Raw genomic sequence first — 23,457 nt, 5'->3', positions numbered from 1 at the left:
TAAAGTTTTAAAAGATGTATCGCAGTGGAATCTAAAGATAAAAACTGCATCGTCAATTTAAGTATGCCTCAATCAAGTTCAGAGATCTTAAGAATGTTCTGATACTTTATATATTCTCTGAAATGAGATATATTTATATGATGGCATGATGTCATGTTGATCCCAAAGATTATCAGGAGTCTTAATCTGGGACTTGTTTGTGGGGAAATGGGGGTGTTCAGAGTTTACTAGATTAAAAAACCCCATGACCTACTTGGAGAAAAATATTCAACATTTGGTAAAAATAAAGATTTTTTTTTTAGCATCAAACTGAATTTTTTGGTCAACAAAAAGGGAATAACATTGGGTTTAAAAACATCCATTCTTTTAATTGAATTCCCTGATATTAGTTTGTTGAACAAAGCTGCAGAGCTGTGTAAATATGATGGAAACAGCTGAAGACATCTTGGTGTGACATGAAAACCTGCCTGTCAATAACTGAGGATTATCGAGGTCCGTGGAACACCTTCATCTGCAGAGCCCCGTATAATCTGGAGCAGGATATAACAAGCTCCCGACTCCTCCTCATCGTCAGCCTCTGTGGACGCAGCGCAGCAGAGGTTTGCGTCTCTGCGTGGGTGACGAAGCGATGGCCGTGTTTTTGGACTCTGAGTTCCCTCTGATCAAGCAGAAGCAGCAGAAGGAGCTGGTGGATCTGAAGATGCGGTTTGGAGAACAGGAGGCCTGCAAAGGTGAGAGGAGATGATGCTTGTAGTCTGCTGACCACAGTTAGATTACTGCAACAAAACCGTCAAAGTTAATCATCTGCAGTTGAAGACATTTTCAAATTGAAAAAAGAAAAATACAAGAAATATTATTACATATATTATATGTGGCTCAGTGAGAAGGAGTAGTTGATTCTATGGTTGTAACTAATAATTATTTTAATAACTGATTATTCTGACAATTAAATGGATAAACAAATGGCTCATTCTGGAAATTTTTTTGTTTAACCACTTAAGGTTATTTTGTACATTTAAAAAATACCCTAAAAATGCAAATAAATAATTCAATTACTTTTCAAAATGAGAAAATAAAGATTTTATTGCCTAAAATGCAATAACATTGCTTTCCTTTAGTGTACACTTGATCGTTTGAAGCAAAATCATGTCAAGTTTATTTCTACAGCACATTTCAGCAGTAAGGGAGTTACTGCTGAAGCATGTTTTTATCATGCTTTTCATGATAAAAACATAATACAGTAACCAATCATGAAACAAGAAACAAACATTACACTGTCAAATGTTGTCATTAAAATCATCAGGAATAATTATTATCAAATATATTAATCAATGTTCCAGTTGTTTTTAATCAAAGGCAACACTAAACGTTTGGTTTTTAATATTGATTTAAAGGAACTCAACGTTTCGGCTGTTTTGCAGGTTTCTGAAAAAAAAAGGATGAATCTGCAGCTAAAAAAACCTTCTAATGTCACCATGTGAAAAGCTCAGTTATTTCTGCCTGATTTAACATCAATATATTGTAGGGAATGAATATTTTTCGACAGATCTTAGTGGAACATATTTACGAAGAAAGAAGCTTTTTGTAAAATGTGTATATAGTTTGAACAGTTTTAGCTCAATAACTGCTCTGGTTTCAATTAGGTTTTTTTTTCAATCAATAGCCTTTTTTGAGTCTGTATATTCCAGTAAATAATTAATTGACTACTACATTAGTTGACAATTATTTCAATAATTGATTCGTCAGGTTAATTACTCAGGTTAACTCAGGTTAATTACTATTTAACCTGATTAATTGTCCTAGTTGCTTCCAGGCACTTAGCCACAAGTTTTCTGCTGATGCGTGTATCGGTGTATGAATCTGTGCAACATAGAGTTGGTATGAATAGAAAAGCAGCAAATAAATTCAGTCCATTTATGATTATTATTGTTCTTGCTATTTGGTAGATGCCAGCTTTAATAGTAAAAACTGTAAAATTGCTATAAAGGCCTGGCTCAAGAAATAAATACGTTTTTAAAATTCATAACATAAACATAAATTCTCCTTGTACAGTTATGTGTTCTATATAAATCTTTCGTCCACCAAAACAGTTGTCCATTCTTTCCCTTTTTTTCTAACACAAGATTTTAATATTGTAGTGTATTTATGTTTCTCAGTTTTCTGTGTGATTTGTTGCCCTAAGATGGTCAGAGTGAGAGCACTGTGTCCTCTCAGGAGGCAGACAGATGCCCTGCTTTGATGGAGGGCCAGAGGAAAAGGAAGAGGACCATATTCAGTCGAGCCCAGCTGTCTGAGCTGGAGCAGGCCTTCGCTGTGACTCCGTACCCGGACATCACCCTCAGGGAGAGGCTGGCTGCACACACACACCTGCCAGAGAGCAAGATACAGGTGGGATTCAGTCTCCAACTTTAACAAATCAGAATGTTGTACACTAGCTGTTAGTGAGGAGCTAAAACACTCATTACATGCTAAAAAGTGTATTTGGGCTGTAGTTCGTGTTATGGATTTATTTACATTAATCTCACTTAATTCTTTTAGTTTCGTGAGGACAACTTAGGGTAATTTTTTTGTGTTGAATTAACGCAACTTATACATTTTTAACTTAAAGGAACATTTTACTTTGATTTTACTTGAAACAATTATATTCAATACCGTTTGTATCCTAATTCTGACATCATGACACAAGCTCCACCAGGGACAGATCCTACCAGGGTGGTGCAGGGGTAAAGCACAACAATTTATGGTGTTTAAAATTTTTTAACCAATTAATATCAAATATAATCTTGAGTTACTTTAAAAAAAACAACAAACTACCCACATTTATATTCAACTGTAGAAAAGCCCATAAAGTCCAATTTAAAGTTATGTTAACCCAGTTCCTTTTGAAATGCCCATTAGATCCAAATATTGACAGACGGAGACCATGATCAGCCTCATTTTCTCCCTACCAGGTCTGGTTTCAGAACAGAAGAGCCAGAAGTATCAAAACAGGCAGACTCAGCAGACCCACCAAGTCCGAAGGTAGGGGTCGGGGTTTCCTGGAGCCCCCTGTTGGACATGGGGCCTCCACTTATCCAGCCACAACCAGCCTGGCAGATATATTCAGGCAGGACCAGAGCCACTCCTGTGAGGAGGTGCCTCCGCTTTACTCAGACTGGATCCAGATTTATAGCAACCAGGCGTCGTCCACGCCTCCTTCGTGTCCGTCCCTTCCTCAGCAGCCGCCGCCGAAGCTGCTCCAGAGCTGCTCCAAAGCACCAGACGGTCACCGCTGGGATGAAGAGCAGCAGCTGGGCTCGAGATTCAGCAGCTTCATTACTGGATCATTTCCGCAGCCAATCAGCAGGCAGAGTCATCACCATCCCTCCACGCGCTCCTACCAGGCGTTTACAAACTTCAAAACTCAGAGCCTGGCTCCACCTCTGACCCATCAGCACATGTATGGAGCCAACTCTGGAACTGGAGGACACAGCTCAGTAGACCAGGTTGTCCCTTCACACCCTCAACCAATGTACTGGGAGGTCACTCAGGGTCAAGGCCACCGCCATCATCATCATCATCATCCACAAATAGGACCTCAGACTTCCATGGGTTACATCTCAGATCTGATCTACAATGCTGCCATTGTGACCAATTTTCTTGAGTTCTGATGACCAATGAACATATTTGGACCCATTCCTGTCCAATTTAGCAATTGATTAATCGTGTTAATTATAGTATACAGAATTAAAAGGGCCATTTTGCTGAAAGAGAAACACAGGTATTAAGCCAAAACTGTACAAAAAATATACACATTTTGCATTAAAATCCTCCCCACCTTTGTCTGTGAATATGCTAATCTCCTCGAGTGGCACAGCGTCACTGGGTTCAAATTCTGTATATAAAATTCATCTGGCATCTAATTATTAGATCAGCTCTACACTGTGGAGATTTTAAGTTAAGCAGAAATATTTTTCAGGTGCACATGCATCCTTAGCTACAAATGATCAAGCATGCAATAAATGAAAATACACTTATTTTATTGCATTTTAGGCAATAAAATGTTTATTTTCTTATTTAAAAATGAATGGATTCATGTTTATTTGCATCTTATCATGTATTTCTAAAATTGCTTTTATAAGACTTAAATGGTTAAATATTTTTTAATCTGATTAATCGATTAAACATCAATGAAACGGACAGAATAATCTATTACTGACATAATAGTAATAGATTATTAATATAATCTAAAACCGCCAAGTTTGTTTTTTTGTTTCTATCCTTCTTGCCTGCTGATTTTATACCAGATTGTTAAATAGTACTGCTGTTGTTGTTGTCTGTCAGGTTGTCATGCTGTTTTATAATTAATATTAAAAAAAATTAGGATATTATCCCACACCTACATTGTAATGTTTGTCTGAAGCTAAGTATTTTTGGTTTTACACATGTAGTAATTTATTAAACCAGGTTTGAGCCTTACTGAACTTTTTTGACTCCAGAATTCCTGCGTATAGCAGGGATGAAGCATTAAATGTTCAGATTATTGAGCTACATTTCACATCAGACTAAGTCAACCACAGTATGGAGAATGGTTATTTTGTTTGTGACAAAGTAAACCCCACCTTTATTAAATCGGGTTTGAGTTAGTTCGCTAACTGGCTAACTAACAGGCTAGCAATTTGACTATTTTTGGTTAACTGTTTTGCTAACTGTTTGGTTATTATTTGATGAACTAGCCAGCTAGCTAATCTGCTAGTTAGCTAACTAGCTAACTGACTAGCCAGTGTTATTTTATTTTTGAAAAGCTGAGTTTAGCTATTGTTCTTGCTTGTGGAGTCAATTAATAATTTAATGTAAAATCTGTCTGGTAACATAAAGTAAAATATAAAATGTCAAAAGCAACACACCTCATGTTCAAATCTGACAAATATTACAGTCCTAGAGCACACCAGTGTTTTTGTTTTCAGCTACCAATTGAAAAAAGTTGGATAGAATTTTCTGACTATTGCATTAAATCAAATTGGATTATTAGAGATTTATTTCAAACATGTCAGAAAACACAAAACATCTTTAATCCTTTTTGTCAAAACTTAATGAATTTTGTGCCAACAGCTCAACATGATAAGAAAAATAAATACGTACAATTTACATGCGGTTTACAGCTCAGTAACACTTATATTATTTGAATAACATTGTTCTGCTTAAACGTTAGTGTCCTATTGGTGTAGCTGATGAAACTGTAACTGCTTAACCTGCTTTAAGCTCAGTAATGTAGTATACATAGTAAAATGTATAATGGCTTAAAATAATGCAATGAAAATATGAAGATTTTTAAATTATTTTCAGCTGATAAAAAAGGCCTTCAACCAAAACTAATTTACACAATTACTTGACTGTTTTTTATACAGCTGAACATCAATAAAAATGCCAGATTAATTAAATGGCCAATTTTACTTTATGAAAAAAAATCATTCTCAATCATCCACAATATACAGGAATTTAAAAAAAGTTTAGGTAAAATTAAGCTAATCCAAAAAGACACATTAGTCTAGGGATTTTTTTATACATCTTTGCTAGTAGTGTCTTTGAATGTGGACGTGGGCTGATTAAAAGCAACAGCAAGCAGCAAACAAACATAAATCTGTTTATTCTAAATGTTTATTTGTATATTTATAATATATAAAACCATTTGATCCACCTTCAAGTGAACCTTAAGCGAAGTTTTGTCCTCCCAGATGCAGGCTTGTGTTTTTCTGCATGACATGTTTAACTGCTGTGACCCATGAGTATTATCCTTCCAAAGTAATACCGATTAAAATGATTACTTGGGGTAAGATATGATGACAGGAATAATTATTTTCCTATATCAAAATATTTTCCATAACTCTCTGTATTCTAAGAACCAGGGGGTTTAGATGAACAAGAGGAAATGAAAAAAGAAAAATAAGAACTAAATTAAAGCCAGAGCTCAAGGTCTATCAGCTTACAGGCTGAGTAATTTGGCATGGATTTAAGTTTTGAAATATTACATGAGAGGGGTATAATACTGAGGCAAACATGACAGACAGGAGAGCTGGACACAGATCGCTCTATATCATAATCATCTTTAATACCAAATAATCTTTCAATAAACCTTTAATCCGGGTGTCAAATCTCAGATCTTAGGAGGATACTTTATTGTATTCCAGATGTGGTTACATCTTTTAATCCATCCACTGATATATCAGGACTTGACAAGAGTGGTGTGGTTTACAAAAACATGAATTCATATCTGGGGAAGAGATCAGGAAAAAACTGATCAGATTTTAAATTAGATGTGTGTTGTTGATCGTTGAGGTTTAAAAATCTGATATTACAGCCAATTAATGATTTGTTTTTGTTGCTTTTTCATCTAGGTTGATTCCCAAACATCAACCTGAATTAAAGAAAGTACAATACTTTACATCTATTTTCAACTTTTTCTGTAGTTGGAAAAAAATAACTTCTAGTTTTATTGAGTCTTAAAAATTTTTTATTAGATATGATTGTATTTGAAAACAATTGAACAAAAACAACATCAACAGGATAGAAAAACAAAAAGTTTGGAATAACAAACAAGTGAAGAATGTACTGTAAGTAACATGATAAAACTCAGAATCATGTTTGACTGGAGAAAATTCAACAAATGAATTTAAAATAAATAGAATTTAAAAAAGACAAAAATCTAAACATCTGTATGTTTTATTTTACAGTTACTATGGTTCCCCTAGTTCTCCCTCCATGGTCCGGACCAGGACATAGAGCTCAGCCAGTCCAACTACAGATGCAGCAATCACAGCTGATATCACCCTCTGAAACAAACACAAATAATAGTTAACAGATGCCTGTTAGGGACAAATTTAACTCAATAACAAAAGAACACGAGTAAATGCAGTTTCTAGTATATACAGCTGAAATGTTTTGTTAAGCCGAGGAAATTATTAGCATGAAGGTTGAGCCTGATTGAGCTATTCACATGTAAATATTTCACAATTTGTCACAATAACAAACTTCAATTTATTTCAATTTAATGTGACAGACCAATACAAAAATTTTATAATTGTGAATTTGAAGGAAAATAATAAACTATTTTTGCCAGGTTCATGAGTAAAAAAAATGTTTGAGCAAAAACATATACTAATCAACATATTAGCATTATACTGTATCGACATTCAGTCAAGCAAAAGGTTTACTTTTTCACATGTTGATGTAAGAATTATTTTTAAGCTCCAGATGCATCCTTTGAAACAAATGATGCACTAAATGCTTACACTAAATGATTTTGCATTTTAAGCAATAAAATGTTTTCTTATTTTAAAAAGGAATTGAAACCTAGAGAAGCTACTTCTAGTTTACAAATCTAGAACAAACAGACAGGTTGTTCTAGAATTGTATGTTTGATCTGTTTTATAGATCAAACATGGAGAACCAAACTCTAGTTTTTATCAGAACAAGAATCCAGAGAAACACCCACTAGTTTATAAATTATGTACTACTTATTCTTATTAAACATGGGGAACCAATATGTAGTTTTATACTTTTACCTTTTTGTCTTTCTTTTGGTTTGTTGTTTCACTTGCTTTTTCTTCTAATTCATGTAAAGCACTTTGAACTGCCTGGTTGCTGAAAATGTGCTAAATAAAATTACCTTACCTTGAATAATTTGTTTATGTGTATAACGCAAGGTATTTCTATTATTGTATAAAAAATTATTGAATAAAAAAATCTGCAAAATTTGTCAATGTTTTATCCAATTAAATTAATTAATCATCAAAATAATTGGTATCATTTGGTGGTATCAGAGTAAAGGGGTATAAATAAACATGCACACCACAATTTCCAGAATTTTTTTTTTGTTAAAAATTATTTAAATCTACACTGTTATTAATAAAAAGGCAATAGCTACAATAGATTAGAATTCATGTAAGACTGAATGTTCCCTTACTGCTGCGGTTTCAGTAAATAAATACTGGCTTCCCATGTAGGAGCAAGCAAAAGCAGCAACTAAAGTCACCAGGAAGTTGAAAACAGTCACCACCACTGCTTTTACCAAGCGCACTGAGGAGAAAAGGGAATAAAACCAGTTCAAGTCACACAGTTTAAAGCCTGTTACCAACATGAAAAAGAAAGAAGGTGTCACACACTGACCTTGCTGACCAAAATCTGATAGTGTACCATTTCGGTTAATTTCCTAACAATAAAACCAGAAATATTTTTGATAAGAACTTGGATGCAGGCTTAGTTCAGCATTGCGTTTTCTCATCCATACAGTCTTAACATGCACCTGAGTGTTGACATTACGCGTCATCCTGTTGTATTCCTCATTAGCCAGTTTTGCTTTGATCTTCTCAAGACGCGCCACTAACTCAGGATTCTGAAATAAGAACCAAAAGTCAGACTTTAATTTCATTAAGACAATAATGAAACTAGTTTTTAATTAAAGTCTCTGTGCTTTAATTTACATCTTGGCGGATCTTATTGCCATATTTGATACAGTTGATTATAATACACTGAACAATAGTTTAGAAAAGTAGTTAGGATTTATTAATGCTGTGGTGAAACAGTTTACTTTTACTTTGCAGGCTGAAGATACTTTGTGAAAAACTGTAAATATCAGCAAACAAAGATCAAATATGGAGCTCCTCAGGACTTCATTCTTAGTGACTGAAACCAATGTGGTTAACAATACTCACCCCAATATTAGTAACTTACAAAATAAAAAAAAATGGTATTGGCAAGTTAGGTTTAAAGAACCTCCTGCTGTTATGCCACAAGGGAGTATTTGGTCATTTTATTTGTAATTGGTTCTTATATGTGAAATGTATGTAATACAAAATCCTATATTTTAATGTAACTTATTTCAATATAATAATTTTTTCTTACTTCTTTCTTTACTTTTAATCATCTTGTAAGGCCCATTGAGATGTGCATGGTCTTACTTTTTGAAAGGGAGGTGCTAAAATGTTATTGGTTTAAGATGTGGAATATGAGCTGCATGTTAGCCACTGCTATATCTGTCATCAATGTGTGGCCCTGAAGCAATAACATACAAAACATACTGAATAATATTCCAACAAATGTTAATTATGTAGTGCTGGCCAGGTGTAGTTAATGTTATGTAAAGTAATGCTCTTACTCTGGGAGGCTTCACGACTTCAGGCAGGTGCAGTGAGCTGTCTTCCAGTAATTGATGAAGATAGAAAGGATGGCCTTAAAAATACCATAAAGAGTTACTTTATGTGCACTAAAGGATGTAATATTATTACTGAGCACCACAGTCGTGTTTCCGTTCACCTTTATCCTGAAGGTGTTTCTTCAGTTTCCTTGCTGTGCTGAAAGGCAGGACTGTTGGCTGTGTTTTTTTCAGGATCTCCTTCAGTTCTTCTTTAAGTCCTTCAGGCAGGGATGAGTCCGGGGTTCCCAGCAACTTTGTCACCCGACTTCTGAATTTGTCTCCAACAACAAATGAAGATGCCATAATGTTAATGAAGCTAATAAAGACTAAGAAGGCTGTCGCTAAACGACACAGCTGTGTAAATCCTCAGTCTTGCTCTGAATTACGCACAAAGTGCCTGGAGACGCGCAGTTTGTATTAACAATTGAGGTCATTCAATGTTGGCTTTCGTCGAATACTAGGAGCTCGATGTTATAAAAATATACGCGGCCATGTTTGTCTTGTGACATATGTTGCGTTCTAGTTACCTCGGAAGTCTGAGCTCCAACCTGGGTTTGACGTCAGTTAAAGTGGAATTTCAACATAGCGATGCTCATAGACATTTGCAGTACCTCTTATAAGTCCAGTTTATAGTTGTGGATTCTACATGTAACACTGATTTTAGACGCACTCTTACATGCGGGCTTTGTAAAGTAATCGTGTTTCTACCACGTCTTACTACTGCTGATGCGAGAAGCGGCCATATTAAAACGCAAAGCATGTCTTACAATACGTAACTGGGGATAGCAGTGGGTACTCCCCATTTATCCGTGGTAAATCTGACTTCTGAAGGCTTTCCAGATGATTTTTCCCACTGGGAAGTCGGAATTTCCAAGTTCTGAGTACAAATGGAACGCAGCAACACTCAGACCCACGTGACAAGTTTTATTTATTTTTTATATATATTTTAAATATAGAACCTTATTGGGTTTTGGAAATAAACGTTTTTGCTATGTTTAGTTAATAATGTCAGAAATACAATTTTTATCACCACAAATTTTGTTCGTTACGTTACACGTTAACATTGTTGGCGCATTCATGGTTCGCTCGTTTACCGGAAACTCCTTTCTGACAAGTTTGTGCATAGTTGCGTAAATTCATACAAGCCGGCCAGTTTTTCTTCAGTGTATCAGCATGAGCAATTTAAAACTGCCTCAATAAGCAAAATAATTAAAAAAAATATGCGGAATGCAGAGTTTAGCGGCCAGAATCTCGTTACTGCCACTTTATGAACGTTCCGTGAAGGCAGCATCCCGGTTTGTGTGCGCGTACTATCTCTCAGGCAGAAAGGAAAGATGGCCGCCTGTGCACTACGTAGAGGGCTGCTTAGCGGTGTCAGCAAATACAGCAGAAAACACTACCATAGAATACTGAGTGTCACTGACATTAACATCAGCTTTGAGGTGTACAAGCCACGGTTACAATGCCGAGCCTGCGGGCTGCTTGGCGGTGTTCCACAAAAGAGGTTTATGTCGTCACGGTAAGAGACATAGCGTCCTTCTGTCAAAGCTAACACACACACATACACACACGAGAGGCTGTAGCTAGGTCCGTCAAGCTTACTTATCTGGCCCCAGAAAAGCAAAGCTTTGGTCATTCTCGCAGAGCAGACTTTTGGATATTATGTACGCTAGATGTACTATAAGGGATAATATTCGGCGTTAGAAAACAAGAAATCTGCTGATCGTCCAGTTCATGCTAGCTAGCCAAGCAGCCAGCATGGGTTGAGCAACAACTGCCTCATCCAAGCGCCTCCAGCCTGCTAAGTCAAATCATTGAATGCTGGATATCATGAACAACACCCCCACATATTTTATGAAGTCATCTTCTCTAGAAAAGTTGTGAATTGAATGCAATCTGGAAGAATTTTTTAAAAAGCTGCAGATGCATTCTGCTAAACTTAATTGTTAAGTGGAGTCCGGATTGCAAATCCACTGTTGTTTTTCATATCAGCAAACAACAAAACACGTTTAATATGATTATAATAAGTTGTGCAAACTTTCAGTCAACTTTCCACAGTGTTATTGTTGCATATTTACTTTAAAAACGTTTAAGTCAGTTGGTTGTTTGTCTGTTTAACTTTGGCAAACACACCGCTTCCACATTGAGACAATGTCGTCAGTGGCCACTTGATTAGCTTAGCCTCTAAGAAGCTTTTCTGGAGCCTTAATAATATCCTAAATCTATTTAGTAAAGGCCAGTTAATTGTAATGGGAAGAAAACCGTTTTAGGCATGTAAATAATGCCTTTTGTATTTTGATGATGTTTGTTTTTGTGTGTTTATTTTTAAATACGTTAGCAATTATGTATTTTAAAAACAATCAAAGTAGCAACAATAATTGCTACCTTGTTGAGATTAATTTAAGTCTCTGCTTCCCTTGCAATATATTTTATAGTAAATTATGACTATGATGATTTCACAAATACCAGTGAAGTGCCTGGTAATGTTTGTTAGGATTTTCCCTTGTTGAGACTTGTGCATTCTGGCAAATCCAGGCAAAACGGAGAACTTTTAAGAGTGATAGGTCACTACTGGGAAGATAGACAACTGACTTGAATACCCCTGAAACATCAAATATGGTCAGTCACCAGCACTACCTTGTTAATAATGCAACTCAAGTTGTTTTTTATGATGTCATTTAGAATATAAAATGTCTGATAACATTTAATGCTTGTGAGGATATGCAGATGTTTTCTTCACTACGCCAGCACAAGGAAACTAAAGATTGTACCCTATAAAACACCTGATGGCTCTCTGAAAATGTTTGTGATCAACATTATATGTGTGCAAAACCTGTTAAAAACGAATGAATGTACTGCAAAGCACTGTAGTACCTTTGGAGATTTTTCTGTTTTTATCAAATGCAAAAGGCGTCAGTTTGTAGTGGAACATTTCTATAATTAGTAGATTATAGAAAATACCTTTCTATAATCTACTAATTGTGAACTGTAAGGAAATCATATCTATGCTGAGAAGGTCACTCTGTTGCTTTGGTTTAATCAGGACTATAATCCATCATATGTCACGAATCGAGAAATAAGAGCCAATTTAATCGGAACAGGGTGTGATTTAATACAGGGTGTGTTTTGAAAACAAAGTTTGGGATGCAAAATAGTGAATGGATTAACTGTTGAATTGACCATTATCAGACACAGTCAGCTCCGGAAACAATAAAACAAACATTACACTGCAGAGGACATCCTGTCATCCTCTGATAATCCTCACAACACATCTCACAACGAGCTATCCTCGTTATGACAGCTGTAAAACCTTTCAAAAGCTTTCTGATTTGAAGAAAAGATGCAACAAACTGTTGCCTCTCTGAGTTATGTAATTAAACCACAGATATTTACCACAGACTTTCTTTGTTATGAGACATGTTGAAGTCTGCTTGCTTGTGCAAACGTTCTCAAGATCAGATTTCAGTTTGAGGTTTCCCTACAAAAAGGAATATTTTGCATTGAAGAAATTTTAGTAAGAGGGGTAAAGGAAATGTTGGGCTGTAGAAATGGAGATTGATGTTCTTGACTCTGCTCATGTTATATTAAAACAAAATTGCCTTTAAAAGTCAGAAAAATGTTGCTTATTTATGTAAAAGCTGCTCCACAGTGAGAACTGCTGGTATTGGCTAGAGTGAGTGTTTTAACTTCAACTTTCATCTTGTGTGTTTGTGTTGTTTTGACCAGATAACACATGAAGCTGTCCTAACAAACCATGACCCAGCACATTTTTGTGTCTTTTGCCTCTCTTAATCCGGTCATGTGATCCAGGCTTACTAACTATTAATAGAAACGTTGGCACACTCATTTTGACTTTGACCGTTTTGCTTCCTGAACAGGTTTTGATGGGGTTGGCACTGCTTCTGGGAGCCCAGAGCTGCAGTTGTGACTTGTTAGTTTAAGGAAATTGGTGTTTTTCCAGAAAAGTCAGTCGGTGTAGCCAGAAATGATTCTCGAAATCGAACGAAGAGGGATCCTGTTAACTTTATACATCGCCAGGAGATGTGGGTGGGCTTGAGCCCCCTCTGATTCTGCATTAGCAACAGTTCTCCAGTTTTTAGTTACCCTTTACTGCTGTCATATTTTTGTTAGCTTACAAGGTGAATTTATGGGGGTTAGTGTTGTGGCATTTGTTTTTTAAAAGATGGGATATGTTTCAGTGCATGAGCTCATTCCAGCGCATTTTGCATCGGTTATTGGATCCGTTAATTGTTGTTAAATCTTAAACTTTCTTATAATAAATCATCTTTTCTTGTTTAAAAGTACACATATTTTCTAGACTCTTCATTGGTTATTGTTTACACGCAATAAATAGCAGTTGGTGTTTAGTTTTGCACGTCACTCAAAGGTTTAGCAGCTGACCTTTAGCCTAGAGAAACTTAAATATAGCAAACGGATGTTTGTGGCTCTCAGGGGTGAGACAGGATTCAACAAACACATAAAACACACATTTTATTACATTACAACCACAAACTTTATTATATGTGGATAAAGTTTTCAAAAACTTCGATTATTAACATGTGAGAGCCCCCTTTCTGCTGATCTTAACATCAATACAGTGTTGGTTATTTTTGGATTAACAGATTAAAAATTGGATAGCAAATATGCTTAGAGGATTTTTTACAGGATTTGAAACTAAAACTATGCCACATTAGGAGTTCTACGTTGAACATATTTACAGACAAAAAAAGCTTTTTTTAATCTGAAATGCAAAATTATTATTTTTTTCTACAGTTTTGGTTTAATTACTGCTCTGAATATGTTGTTTTTTACTCCTGTTAACAACTGATTACTAGATTAATTGCTTTAATAATTCATCAAAATTTATTTGATTAATTGTTTCAGCCCTTCCACCTACCCAGAAAAATATGTCGTTTCATACTTCCTTTTTTGTTGTTGTACTCCTCTCTAATATCTTAAAATAATAATACATCTTAACATATTTTCTGGCAGTATTTAATGTTTATCCTTTCATTTAAGATTAAAATCCTTGATTTGGAGCTTGCCTCGTTTTTATAACCGTATTTCTCACAGCAAAATCCAGTTACCTTGTGGTGATTGTTTTTGCAATAGTCAAAAGCCAAAACCTGAAAGCAACTTACTGCGTGATATTAAATCCTCTCGTCCATATATCCCAATCATTAATCCGCCCCTTCATCTGTGCTGTGAAGATTAGCTTTCACAAGTGTGAGTGTTATTCACTCGAAGTGACCAGCTGTTATCGTCATCATCCCTGTTCGAGCGTTGTGTGTTGAAGATACACACTCTGGTGTTTCTGTCAGGGCTGGAGTTGGGATTGGGCCTTTTTCTTTACGAATCAGTGGTTGTTTTTACCACACCTTGTGTTTTGTGGTTAATACCGACTGACTCGTAGCTGCGTGTTTGTGTCTATTTGTGTGTGTAACTATGTTGCCTGTATTTTGGCAGGAACAGGCCTGAAGGAAAGATTTTGGAGCCTGTCGGTGTGTTTGAAGCAGTGAAGCAGCATGGGAAATATGAAACAGGACAGGTAAGGCTTTCTGATGATCCTCCAGCAGAGCGCGTAGCTTGACATGGCGGCCATTAGTGGCTGGATTTAGAGCGTTGAATAGTTAAAACTTGTACACACATTGTTATTGATGTGCAAATCCATGTTTAAAGTGCAAAGGTGCTCTTAAAAGTTACTTAAGTAAAGATGGTACCAGTAATGAAGATCTCTTCATTACACTTCAAACATTCTTTTATAAATAAATCTGTCAGTCTTGTTTTTGCATATGTAATCCCATCTAATCTATGCTGTATCTCAGGGATTGATCTATTTTTCTTTCCTTGTTGATGTTGTCTTCTCAGCTATTTCTCCACAGTGTATTTGGCTATAGAGGCATTGTCTTGTTTCCGTGGCACGCCCGCCTCTATGACCGGGACATCACTCCTCCAGTGTCCGACAGGTAACCCCGCATTTCAGACTTGCTCTTAAAGTTTAGTAGCTTTGTTTGAGAGGTTATTGAAATAAAATTTCCTCCCGCAGCAAACCCGAGCCGCCCGGAGCCCACGGCTCTAAGGAGGTGAAGGGGAAGACTCACACCTACTACCAGGTCCTCATTGACACCAGGGACTGCCCTCATATAGTAAGTAGCAGCCAATTTGTTCAGCCTGAAGCTGCTGCTGTTTGTTTTTAAGTAAAACTTTGTGTATTGAAGAATATTGAGTCCAAACAGGAATTGTCATATTGTTTTGGGTAAAGACACCAAGATTTGCTTGGTCATTTCTCTAAGACAATTATAATATCGTCAAGGAAAATTGGTTCTTTTAGTTAATCTAAAGAAATATTCTTTGTTGATCTACATTTAAATAAGCTAACAGAACGGATCTTGCTTCAGGTTAAAACACTAAGGATTTTCTCCACATGCTTTCAGTGCATCATTAAATTATTAACACATAATGTAAATTGACTGCAACTATACATAAGAACATTAATAATACTGGTGCCTTTCTTACTGCTGTTTAGCTGCAGAATCTTATTGATAAGTTTACAGCTAGAAGATGTTTGGGCGAATGATGGTAGTCAGTTAAAATAGATATTTTTATGCATTTTAATAGATTTAGGAAGCTGTTTTTGATGAAGAATATTTGCTGATCAGTGATTAACCTTAAATTAATAACCATTATTTAAATGCTTTTTATTATTGTTCTGAAAGTTAAACCACATTAGACAAGTCAGAGCTTCATCTTTGTAGCTGTGACACATTGTTGTTGTGCGTTAGATTTAATGTTATTGTCGCAGGTATTTTTCAAGGTGTGTAGTTGTAAATTTGTTCTGTGTTCGACAGTCTCAGAGGTCTCAGACTGAGGCAGTGACATTTCTGGCCAATCATGACGACAGCAGAGCCTTGTACGCCATCCCAGGTAACCAGCAATACTGACACTCAAGGATCTGACTTACATATTTCTAATATAATGTTTTAAACAAGGTTGAAAAGGGTAGGATTTATTTTTATATGTATTAGCTGTTTGATTATTTCTTCAACAAAACAACAAAATTCTTTTAGCACCTTGTAAATACTGTCCTTTTGACATCATTTTCTATAATTTGCCAACTTGCACATTTCGTTTAATATTTGTGCATGTTTTATTTTGGTTTTGACTTGCTGAATATTAATAAAAATTGTAATTAATTTAAAAAGTCAAACCATTTTACTCCCTGTTTCATCCGTATATGAAGTAAAGCTAAACTGTGGTCCTTGGGTCTAGTCAACAAAAATAAAGATACCAAAGTTCATAAACTGCTCAAAGTAATAAATATTTAATCTAGGATACTTATTTGACCTAAAGTTACAGATTTGGAAACAAAAGTGGTCTAAATAAGTTCAGATGATACAAAAAAAGCAGTGAAGTAGCCCATCCACTTTGCAAAATTAGCATTGTGTTTTTAATTTTTGTCAGGAAACTATAGATGACAAGACTGATATTGAAGCAGCTTAATGGCTAAAAGTTATTACTCAAAAGCCCAGAATGGTCTATGATATCTAGGCCTATCGGGATAACTAATTTTGCTGGATGGTAAATTGTCCCAGAAATTAATGCGATAAACGGTAATATTGTTGTTTTGTGACCATTTTCAAGCAATGTAATGGTAATGACATAATAATGCAAGAACACATTCTTAAAGATCAATAACCTTTAAATTCTAACAAATCTAAAATTTAACGTTGGAATCGGAAGACATGTTAAATATCCAAATAAACAAACACAGGGGAAAAAATGAATTATGAGTCTCTGTAAACAAAATTGTCCTTACAAAAAGGTCTAGTTGAGACCAAAACACCAGACTGAATCATTTTGTCATCCAGTTTTTTGTAGAAAGAAAAAATGATAAATTATGCTGATACAAATTATTGAGCTTGCTTTAATCTACCATGCAATTAATTGAGGGGAGTTGGACTGAATCTGTGATTTGATTTAATTTACTTGCATGTTTAAACGGAGCTCTGAAGTTCAGGCTTCCTACTGTTGTGTGTTGCTGTCATGTGACCGTGTGTGTTCATGTGTTCGTTCCTCCTCCAGGTCTGGACTATGTGAGCCATGAAGACATCCTGCCTTACAACTCAGCAGAGCAGGTCCCAATCCAGCATGAACTGTTTGAGCGCTTCCTCATGTACAACCCGGCAAAATGTAAACACTCACTGTCTTCTTCTGCTTTCAGCATCAGACTTCTCTCATGTTCACATTGAATGCTAAATCACTGTGACAGCTTTGAGTTGAATCAGAAAAGAGAAGCAGATGTAAAGGTTTTTCCTCTATAACAAGGATCTTTGGACCTTCTACAGTGGCTCATCATGAATTTGACAAAAAGAAATAAACAACTAACTAATGTATTTAAGTAAAGATGTAATAACAAATGCAGGTTGTAGCAGTTTTTCAGATTTTTTTAATGGAATAATTGCAATGATTTGAATGACTCCAAAAACAACCAGTAATATTTTTAGGTGTTTGTTTTTGTCATTAGGTTGAAAATTATGTGCTTCTTCAGAATCAGCTTTTAAAATGTTGACTTTGATATTAGACATCAGGTAAAAATATAGAAACTTCAGTTTTATAACATTTTCTACAAATATTCAAATAAAATGAAAAATGAAATGATGGTTCTTTAAGCGTGAGAACACATTTTCTACAGTAGCTATTTATCAAAAATTATAAGCAGACTTTATTTTCCTAGATTCCTGCTCTAGAAAACTGATGGCCGCCTCCTTGTTTGTTTTAGTGACTGTAGATTTAGAATCTGTGCATGTAGGTGTTATAAACTAAAGTAAATTTCAGTAAGTTAATGGTAAATTTGTGTTTTTGTCATCTTCACACCTTAGCTCCCCCATTTACACCCAGAGACACCCTGAAGGCCTGGCAGGAGAAGAACCACCCCTGGTTGGAGCTGTCTGACGTCCACAGGGAGACCACAGAGAACATCAGGGTCACCGTTATCCCCTTCTACATGGGAATGAGGGTGGGTCCATCTGCTCAGAGCTCCTCAATATGTCAGTCTCATCAAGGTGTTGCGATCGCAATTATTAAATCAAACTCATCGTTCGATAATCTTACCATTTTCACCAGTCATTGTGGCTTCTCTGCTAATCTGACTGCAGCGTTTTCTGTATTTCCTTCTTTTCTGACCAACTCGACTGAATTTTGACCAATCCTCATATCCCTCTTGTAATTTAACTTCCTGTTTCACATCTCTTGAAAACCGAACCTGCAAGATGAAAACATGTAACATTTTACCTTTTTCCCCTTTCTGTTGGCAAACTCGGTTTCATTTTGGACCTTATCAAGATTATGAATGTTTTAAAAGAGCCAGTTGTGGCAGAAAGTATTGATAAAACCCATTAAGAGACTCTTAATATATTAATAAAAAGCTCTTTCTGCATTCAGTGATAAATTAAAGTGAAATAATGTTTCACATTTTTTCACACTGATGTAGTTTTGCAGCGTATAAATGAAAACTGCTTTGATTAAATTGATGAAATAATATTAAACACACAACTCTTATCTTTAAGGATCTATTTATGGGACTTTCCAGAGTCTAGGGACACGTAAAAAGCTATTTTGGGCCAGATTTGGCAACCAGACCTTTAGTTTGACACATTCAATTCATTCGTCTGCACTTTAACTCCTCCTCGGGACTTAAGGCAACTATTTCAAGAATGTACTTGAAAATGGTTCTTGTACTTTAAATATTGGCTTTGTTAACTTTGGCAAAAAATGTGCAACTTTGACCACAACGTTTAGAAAGCAGTGCCACAACATCAGTAACTTCATGCCTTAGCAATCACAAAGAAACATGGCAACATCCTGGAGGAACTGATCTGTTGTTTTCTTTCTACTGAAAATCTAATGATTTGTTTTTCTGGTTCTCAGGAGGCCCAGAACTCCCACGTGTACTGGGTGAGTTACATGCAGTGTTGGAAACGACGACAGCTTCAAGTGAACAGTTTGAACATGTGTTGCCTTCCTGCAGTGGCGCTACTGTATCCGCCTGGAGAATCTGGGTAGCGAGGTGGTTCAGCTGAGAGAGAGGCACTGGAGGATCTTCAGCCTGTCGGGAACCCTGGAGACGGTCCGGGGCCGAGGCGTCGTAGGCAGGGTGAGTAACTGAGCAGCGTGCTTTTATTTTGAAGGGGTAGGTGTATCTGACCTAGAGGTCTCTTTAAAAGCAAAACGGTGTCCAAATAAACAGAAAAGCGACAATTACGGCCCTCCTGCTGCTGATTAAATTAGAAACTACATTGGTAATGCAGGTATAAAAATATTATGACATTTATTTATATTGATCCTGAATCATAAGCTGACACAAAAATATAAAGTAAACACTCATTACATTTTGTTTTCTACTGCTTATCATGCAGAATATTATACACAGACCGCTTTATGGCGTAACACTGATCTGTCCTGTGAATTTTGTGTTTTTGATTTTTGTGCCAACTTAGGACAAATTATGAAATTTAGTTATTGTGCCAATTTCTACATATTTTTACATTGCTACAAATGTGGTAATGTTGATTAATGTGCTCTGTTCTAATCAGATAGCTAAATTATAAAAAGTATAAGAATATTAACTGTTGTATCTACTCTGACAGGCATTTAACACAGGAAGCTCATATTCTGCATACAGAAGTTTAAAACCAGCTCTGTCTTCATACAGCTACACCTCAAAAAATTTGTACATTTTGAAAAAGATCGGGGGGGTTTTATCACTTATTTCAGAAGGTGAAACTTGATTCATTCACTATATGATGAATCTTTCGTATTGAGATTCATCACATAGTGAAATATTTCAAGTCACAGTTTTCTGTAATTTTGATGATTAAAACGTGTTTAAACCAAGTGGGAGTGTTCAGTTTAGACCCAGAGGTTAACCACTTATTTTCTTCAAGATCAGAATAAAGAAATTATTTAATGTCAGCTGTTTTTAAAAAAAAAATTATTTATTTTTTATTCTGAACCTGTTATTGTACAGCTATTATTTGCCATGGATAAAAATAGAGCATGCATGTGTGTCTGTGTGTCTTCATCGTTTCCTGTTTACAGTGTTTCTGTGTTTGTGCTTACAGGAGCCTGTGCTATCTAAAGAGCAGCCAGCCTTCCAGTATAGCAGCCATGTGTCTCTACAAGCACCAAGTGGTCATATGTGGTGAGAACGCTGCTCCACACGCTGCCATTTGCAGTCTCAGCATACACATACACATTCATTGTCCTGTTGTTTTCAAGTTTCAACCATCCGACCCAAACAATCAGATGAAAGAAAATGAAGTTTGGCACTAGGCCTAGTTTTAAAAACTGAGTCCATGCCACAAAAACCATCTTATTTAGATGATCTCTACTGGTTTTGATGGATTGATTGGTCATATGTCCAACCAGAATGATGCAAACAGTTTGTTGATGACAGGTTGAGTTGCAACTTACTAAAGGACATGTATCCAAATATCAGAAGGGATGTTTATGTATTTGAGCAGTTTGTGTTATTTTTATGCTGTGTGGGTTGGAAGAAATATAAACTCAATGCAGTTTATCTCTTTAAAAACTTACTGCCCCGCAGTCAGAGGTTGAAGTCCTTGATGTGGTTCGATCTCCGGTCTGAGGCCGTTTGCTGCATGTGTTCCAGTTCTCCTGTCTCTCTACTTACAGGAAATGTACAGGTTCAATAAAGACCCCTAGTTTCAAATTTTTTTTATTTATTGTCTTAACATTGTGTTTTGTTGTACATTATATTAAACATGTTTAGTTAGAAGGTAAAAATAAAAGTTCATAGTTATTTATTTTAACCTTTTTTGTTTATACAAGTCGTCTAGTTCAATCAATCAATCAAGTTTATTTGCACATTTCAGCAGTTTGCTTTAAATCGTAAAAACACAAAAATACAGTCAGAAGATGCAGTCAACAATAGACACATAACATTTTGTCTGGTGGCATTATTACACATCAGAATATTTATCAATGTTTCATTTATAATGTTTCAAAAGTAGCTGTGTTTTAAGTCTGGATTTAAAGGAACTCGGTGTTTCAGCTGTTTTGCAGTTTCAGGAAATTTATTCCAGATTTGTGGTGCATAGAAGCTGAATGCTGCTTCTATGCAGATCCAAGATCTCATTTACAAGAGATTCATGTTTTGATTAAACAAAATTACAAACACAGGAACATAAAAATCTATTTGACCCATTTAAATAGGCTAAAACAAGAGTAATGTAGCATTCATGTCATTGGCAATAATTGTTTCCATGTGTCTGACCAGAATTATAGATTGTCTATAAATGTGTTATAAACAAAGTGTTTGATTCTGTAGTCATTCACTCTTGTTGTTTTTCTCCAGGGGAACGTTTCGTATTGAGAGAACCGATGGCTCCCACTTCGATGTCAGGATTCCCCCTTTCTCTCTGGAGAGCAACAAAGATGACAAAGCGCCCCCTGCTGGCTACACATTCTAACTGGCACTGGCTGGCCACCACGCCAGTTCCCGACTGGGTCATCTCTGCAGTTGTCCTTCCTCTGCGGCCCTGCCTCAGCATTCAGTCAATTTCAGTCAAAAAGAAACTTTAGGAGTGTGGACATAATCCAAACTCTGGCTGTCAGGCTGCACCCAGCAGCAGAGTGGGATTGATTAAATGACAGAGTGGAAATTCACTCTGCTGTTCTGTGCATTCTTGAGACACGGACACTTGGGTCAAACATAGAATTACTGCAGATTTGGTTCTGACGGGCAATTACTGAAACACTGACCCGACTACTTGTAAGTGGGAGGATTTCCTGCTGAGCTTCTGGTTTGAGAAAATGGAGAGGGACTCAATTTGAACCAGTAAGTTATTTTTTATTTGCCAGCTGAAAACTGTTCATCTCTATGTTGTCATCTGTTTTGGGGTTATAACATTGATTTTACTTGGACCCTTTCCTTCTCCTCATGCTTTATAAGCATCAGCCTACCTGGTTCGGAGTTGTGTAAGAGTGACACAACAGTGAAGCACAGTGGACATCATTATTTCCTACTAAACAAGCATAAAAATAATGAAATGCACTGCATACAATCCTAACTTGATCTGTCATTCCTGTACCAGCAGAAACCTATCACAGTAACTTCTAGTAATTGAACCCAAAGTACATATTTAATATTTTCTAGTAACTTTCACACAGTTGGAAAAGAACCACCAACAGGGTTTGTGTTGCACAGCCATGTTAGTTCCTTTAGAAACATAAGTTATATTCCTGATTGTTTTGATTTCCATTAGTTGATATTGGAGTTAAATGTGGCTTCAAGTTTCTAATAATAGCCATTAGATAAATTGAATTGTATTGCAACTGTTGTTGCTGCCTTTACGTGCCTTTAGTAGGTCCTCTCTTGTTTTTTTAGCTTTCACAGGAATCCTGGTGAGGTTTCTGCTCACAGCTATTTTATTCTGTCCTTGTTTGTCTAACATTAGACACACAACAGAAGAAATATGTAGCTGTAATACTTTGTATAAATTTGAATTGGGCTGATCTAAACACTATCTGTTGGACAGCATAGGAGCGGAAGGTGATTATCACTAAATTAGAAAAATGAAGATGTCCACTGTGATTTAGTGTTATCAAGCTTTGACAGCCAAATGTAACCCCCCTCCTGCTCAAGGCCAGGATTTATAGTCTTGGAATAACAGAAATCGCACCTGAGAAGCGGCATCAGAGGAGGACAGGTTTGAACTTTTATGTTTTAAGAGACATGTTTACCATTTGATGGATGTCTTTGGGTGTTTTTAACTTTGAGAGGGAACGAGAGATGAGCCTAACGCTTCCCCCTTAAAGTGAAGATAGAAGCTAACATTTCTACTTTAGTGAGCGATTTGAAGCAACTCTGATGTTTGAAATACTGTAAATAGAGATGTAATTAAAAGTAAAAGGAATAAACCTTTTCAAAAATGTCTGGATCAGTAGTGAGTTTTTGTTTTCTGTGATTAGGCTTTTTCTCATGTAGAAAATATGGATACAATGTAAAGTTTTTCAGTTTAAAGGATAAAAACAACTGAATTGTAAATGTTGAACTTCTGCTAGCAGTAGTTTTATTGTTCATCACCACCAGAGGTCACTAGAGTCACTCCACAGGTAAAACGTTTCCATGTTTTTATGAGCCTCAAGAGATGTGCGTGCTTACTTTTAGACAACTTAATAATAGATTTAAATCTCGTTCAAACATAAGTAAAGGAAAATGTTTACTAAAACTTAATTTTCACTTTATGATCAAGGAGTTAGGA

General features: G+C 36.0%; 3 protein-coding genes across 4 annotated transcripts; 2 read left to right on the top strand and 1 right to left on the bottom strand.

Moving 5' to 3' along the window:
• Positions 1-332: 332 nt before the first annotated feature.
• Positions 333-3,969, top strand: sebox (SEBOX homeobox). Its single transcript, XM_027999105.1, has 3 exons — positions 333-731; positions 2,183-2,388; positions 2,952-3,969. Exons 1-3 carry the CDS (start codon positions 629-631, stop codon positions 3,648-3,650), a joined length of 1,008 nt encoding a protein of 335 aa, XP_027854906.1. The 5' UTR covers positions 333-628; the 3' UTR covers positions 3,651-3,969.
• A 2,094-nt stretch (positions 3,970-6,063) lies between these two features.
• vma12 (vacuolar ATPase assembly factor VMA12) lies at positions 6,064-9,693 on the bottom strand. Its single transcript, XM_027998836.1, has 6 exons — positions 9,292-9,693; positions 9,134-9,207; positions 8,282-8,371; positions 8,146-8,188; positions 7,943-8,055; positions 6,064-6,809 (listed from the first exon to the last, which is right to left on the bottom strand). Exons 1-6 carry the CDS (start codon positions 9,473-9,475, stop codon positions 6,714-6,716), a joined length of 600 nt encoding a protein of 199 aa, XP_027854637.1. The 5' UTR covers positions 9,476-9,693; the 3' UTR covers positions 6,064-6,713.
• Positions 9,694-10,480: 787 nt separating this feature from the next.
• Positions 10,481-23,127, top strand: poldip2 (polymerase (DNA-directed), delta interacting protein 2). Of its 2 annotated transcripts, none has more exons than XM_027998834.1 (11): positions 10,481-10,691; positions 14,645-14,720; positions 15,041-15,138; positions 15,219-15,318; positions 16,021-16,096; positions 17,255-17,362; positions 18,052-18,188; positions 19,100-19,126; positions 19,200-19,325; positions 20,293-20,372; positions 21,549-23,127. In XM_027998834.1, the coding sequence occupies exons 1-11, from the start codon at positions 10,507-10,509 to the stop codon at positions 21,661-21,663; spliced, it is 1,128 nt and encodes a 375-aa protein (XP_027854635.1). In that variant the 5' UTR covers positions 10,481-10,506; the 3' UTR covers positions 21,664-23,127. The 2 variants fall into 2 exon arrangements, with proteins under 2 accessions (XP_027854635.1, XP_027854634.1); XM_027998833.1 differs by having other exon boundaries at positions 14,639-14,720.
• The last annotated feature ends 330 nt before the right edge of the window (positions 23,128-23,457 follow it).

The sequence above is a fragment of the Xiphophorus couchianus genome, chromosome 18 (genome assembly GCF_001444195.1).
Source record: "Xiphophorus couchianus chromosome 18, X_couchianus-1.0, whole genome shotgun sequence".
Taxonomy (NCBI): Eukaryota; Metazoa; Chordata; class Actinopteri; order Cyprinodontiformes; family Poeciliidae; genus Xiphophorus; species Xiphophorus couchianus.
This window is presented reverse-complemented; position numbering and strand designations above follow the sequence as displayed.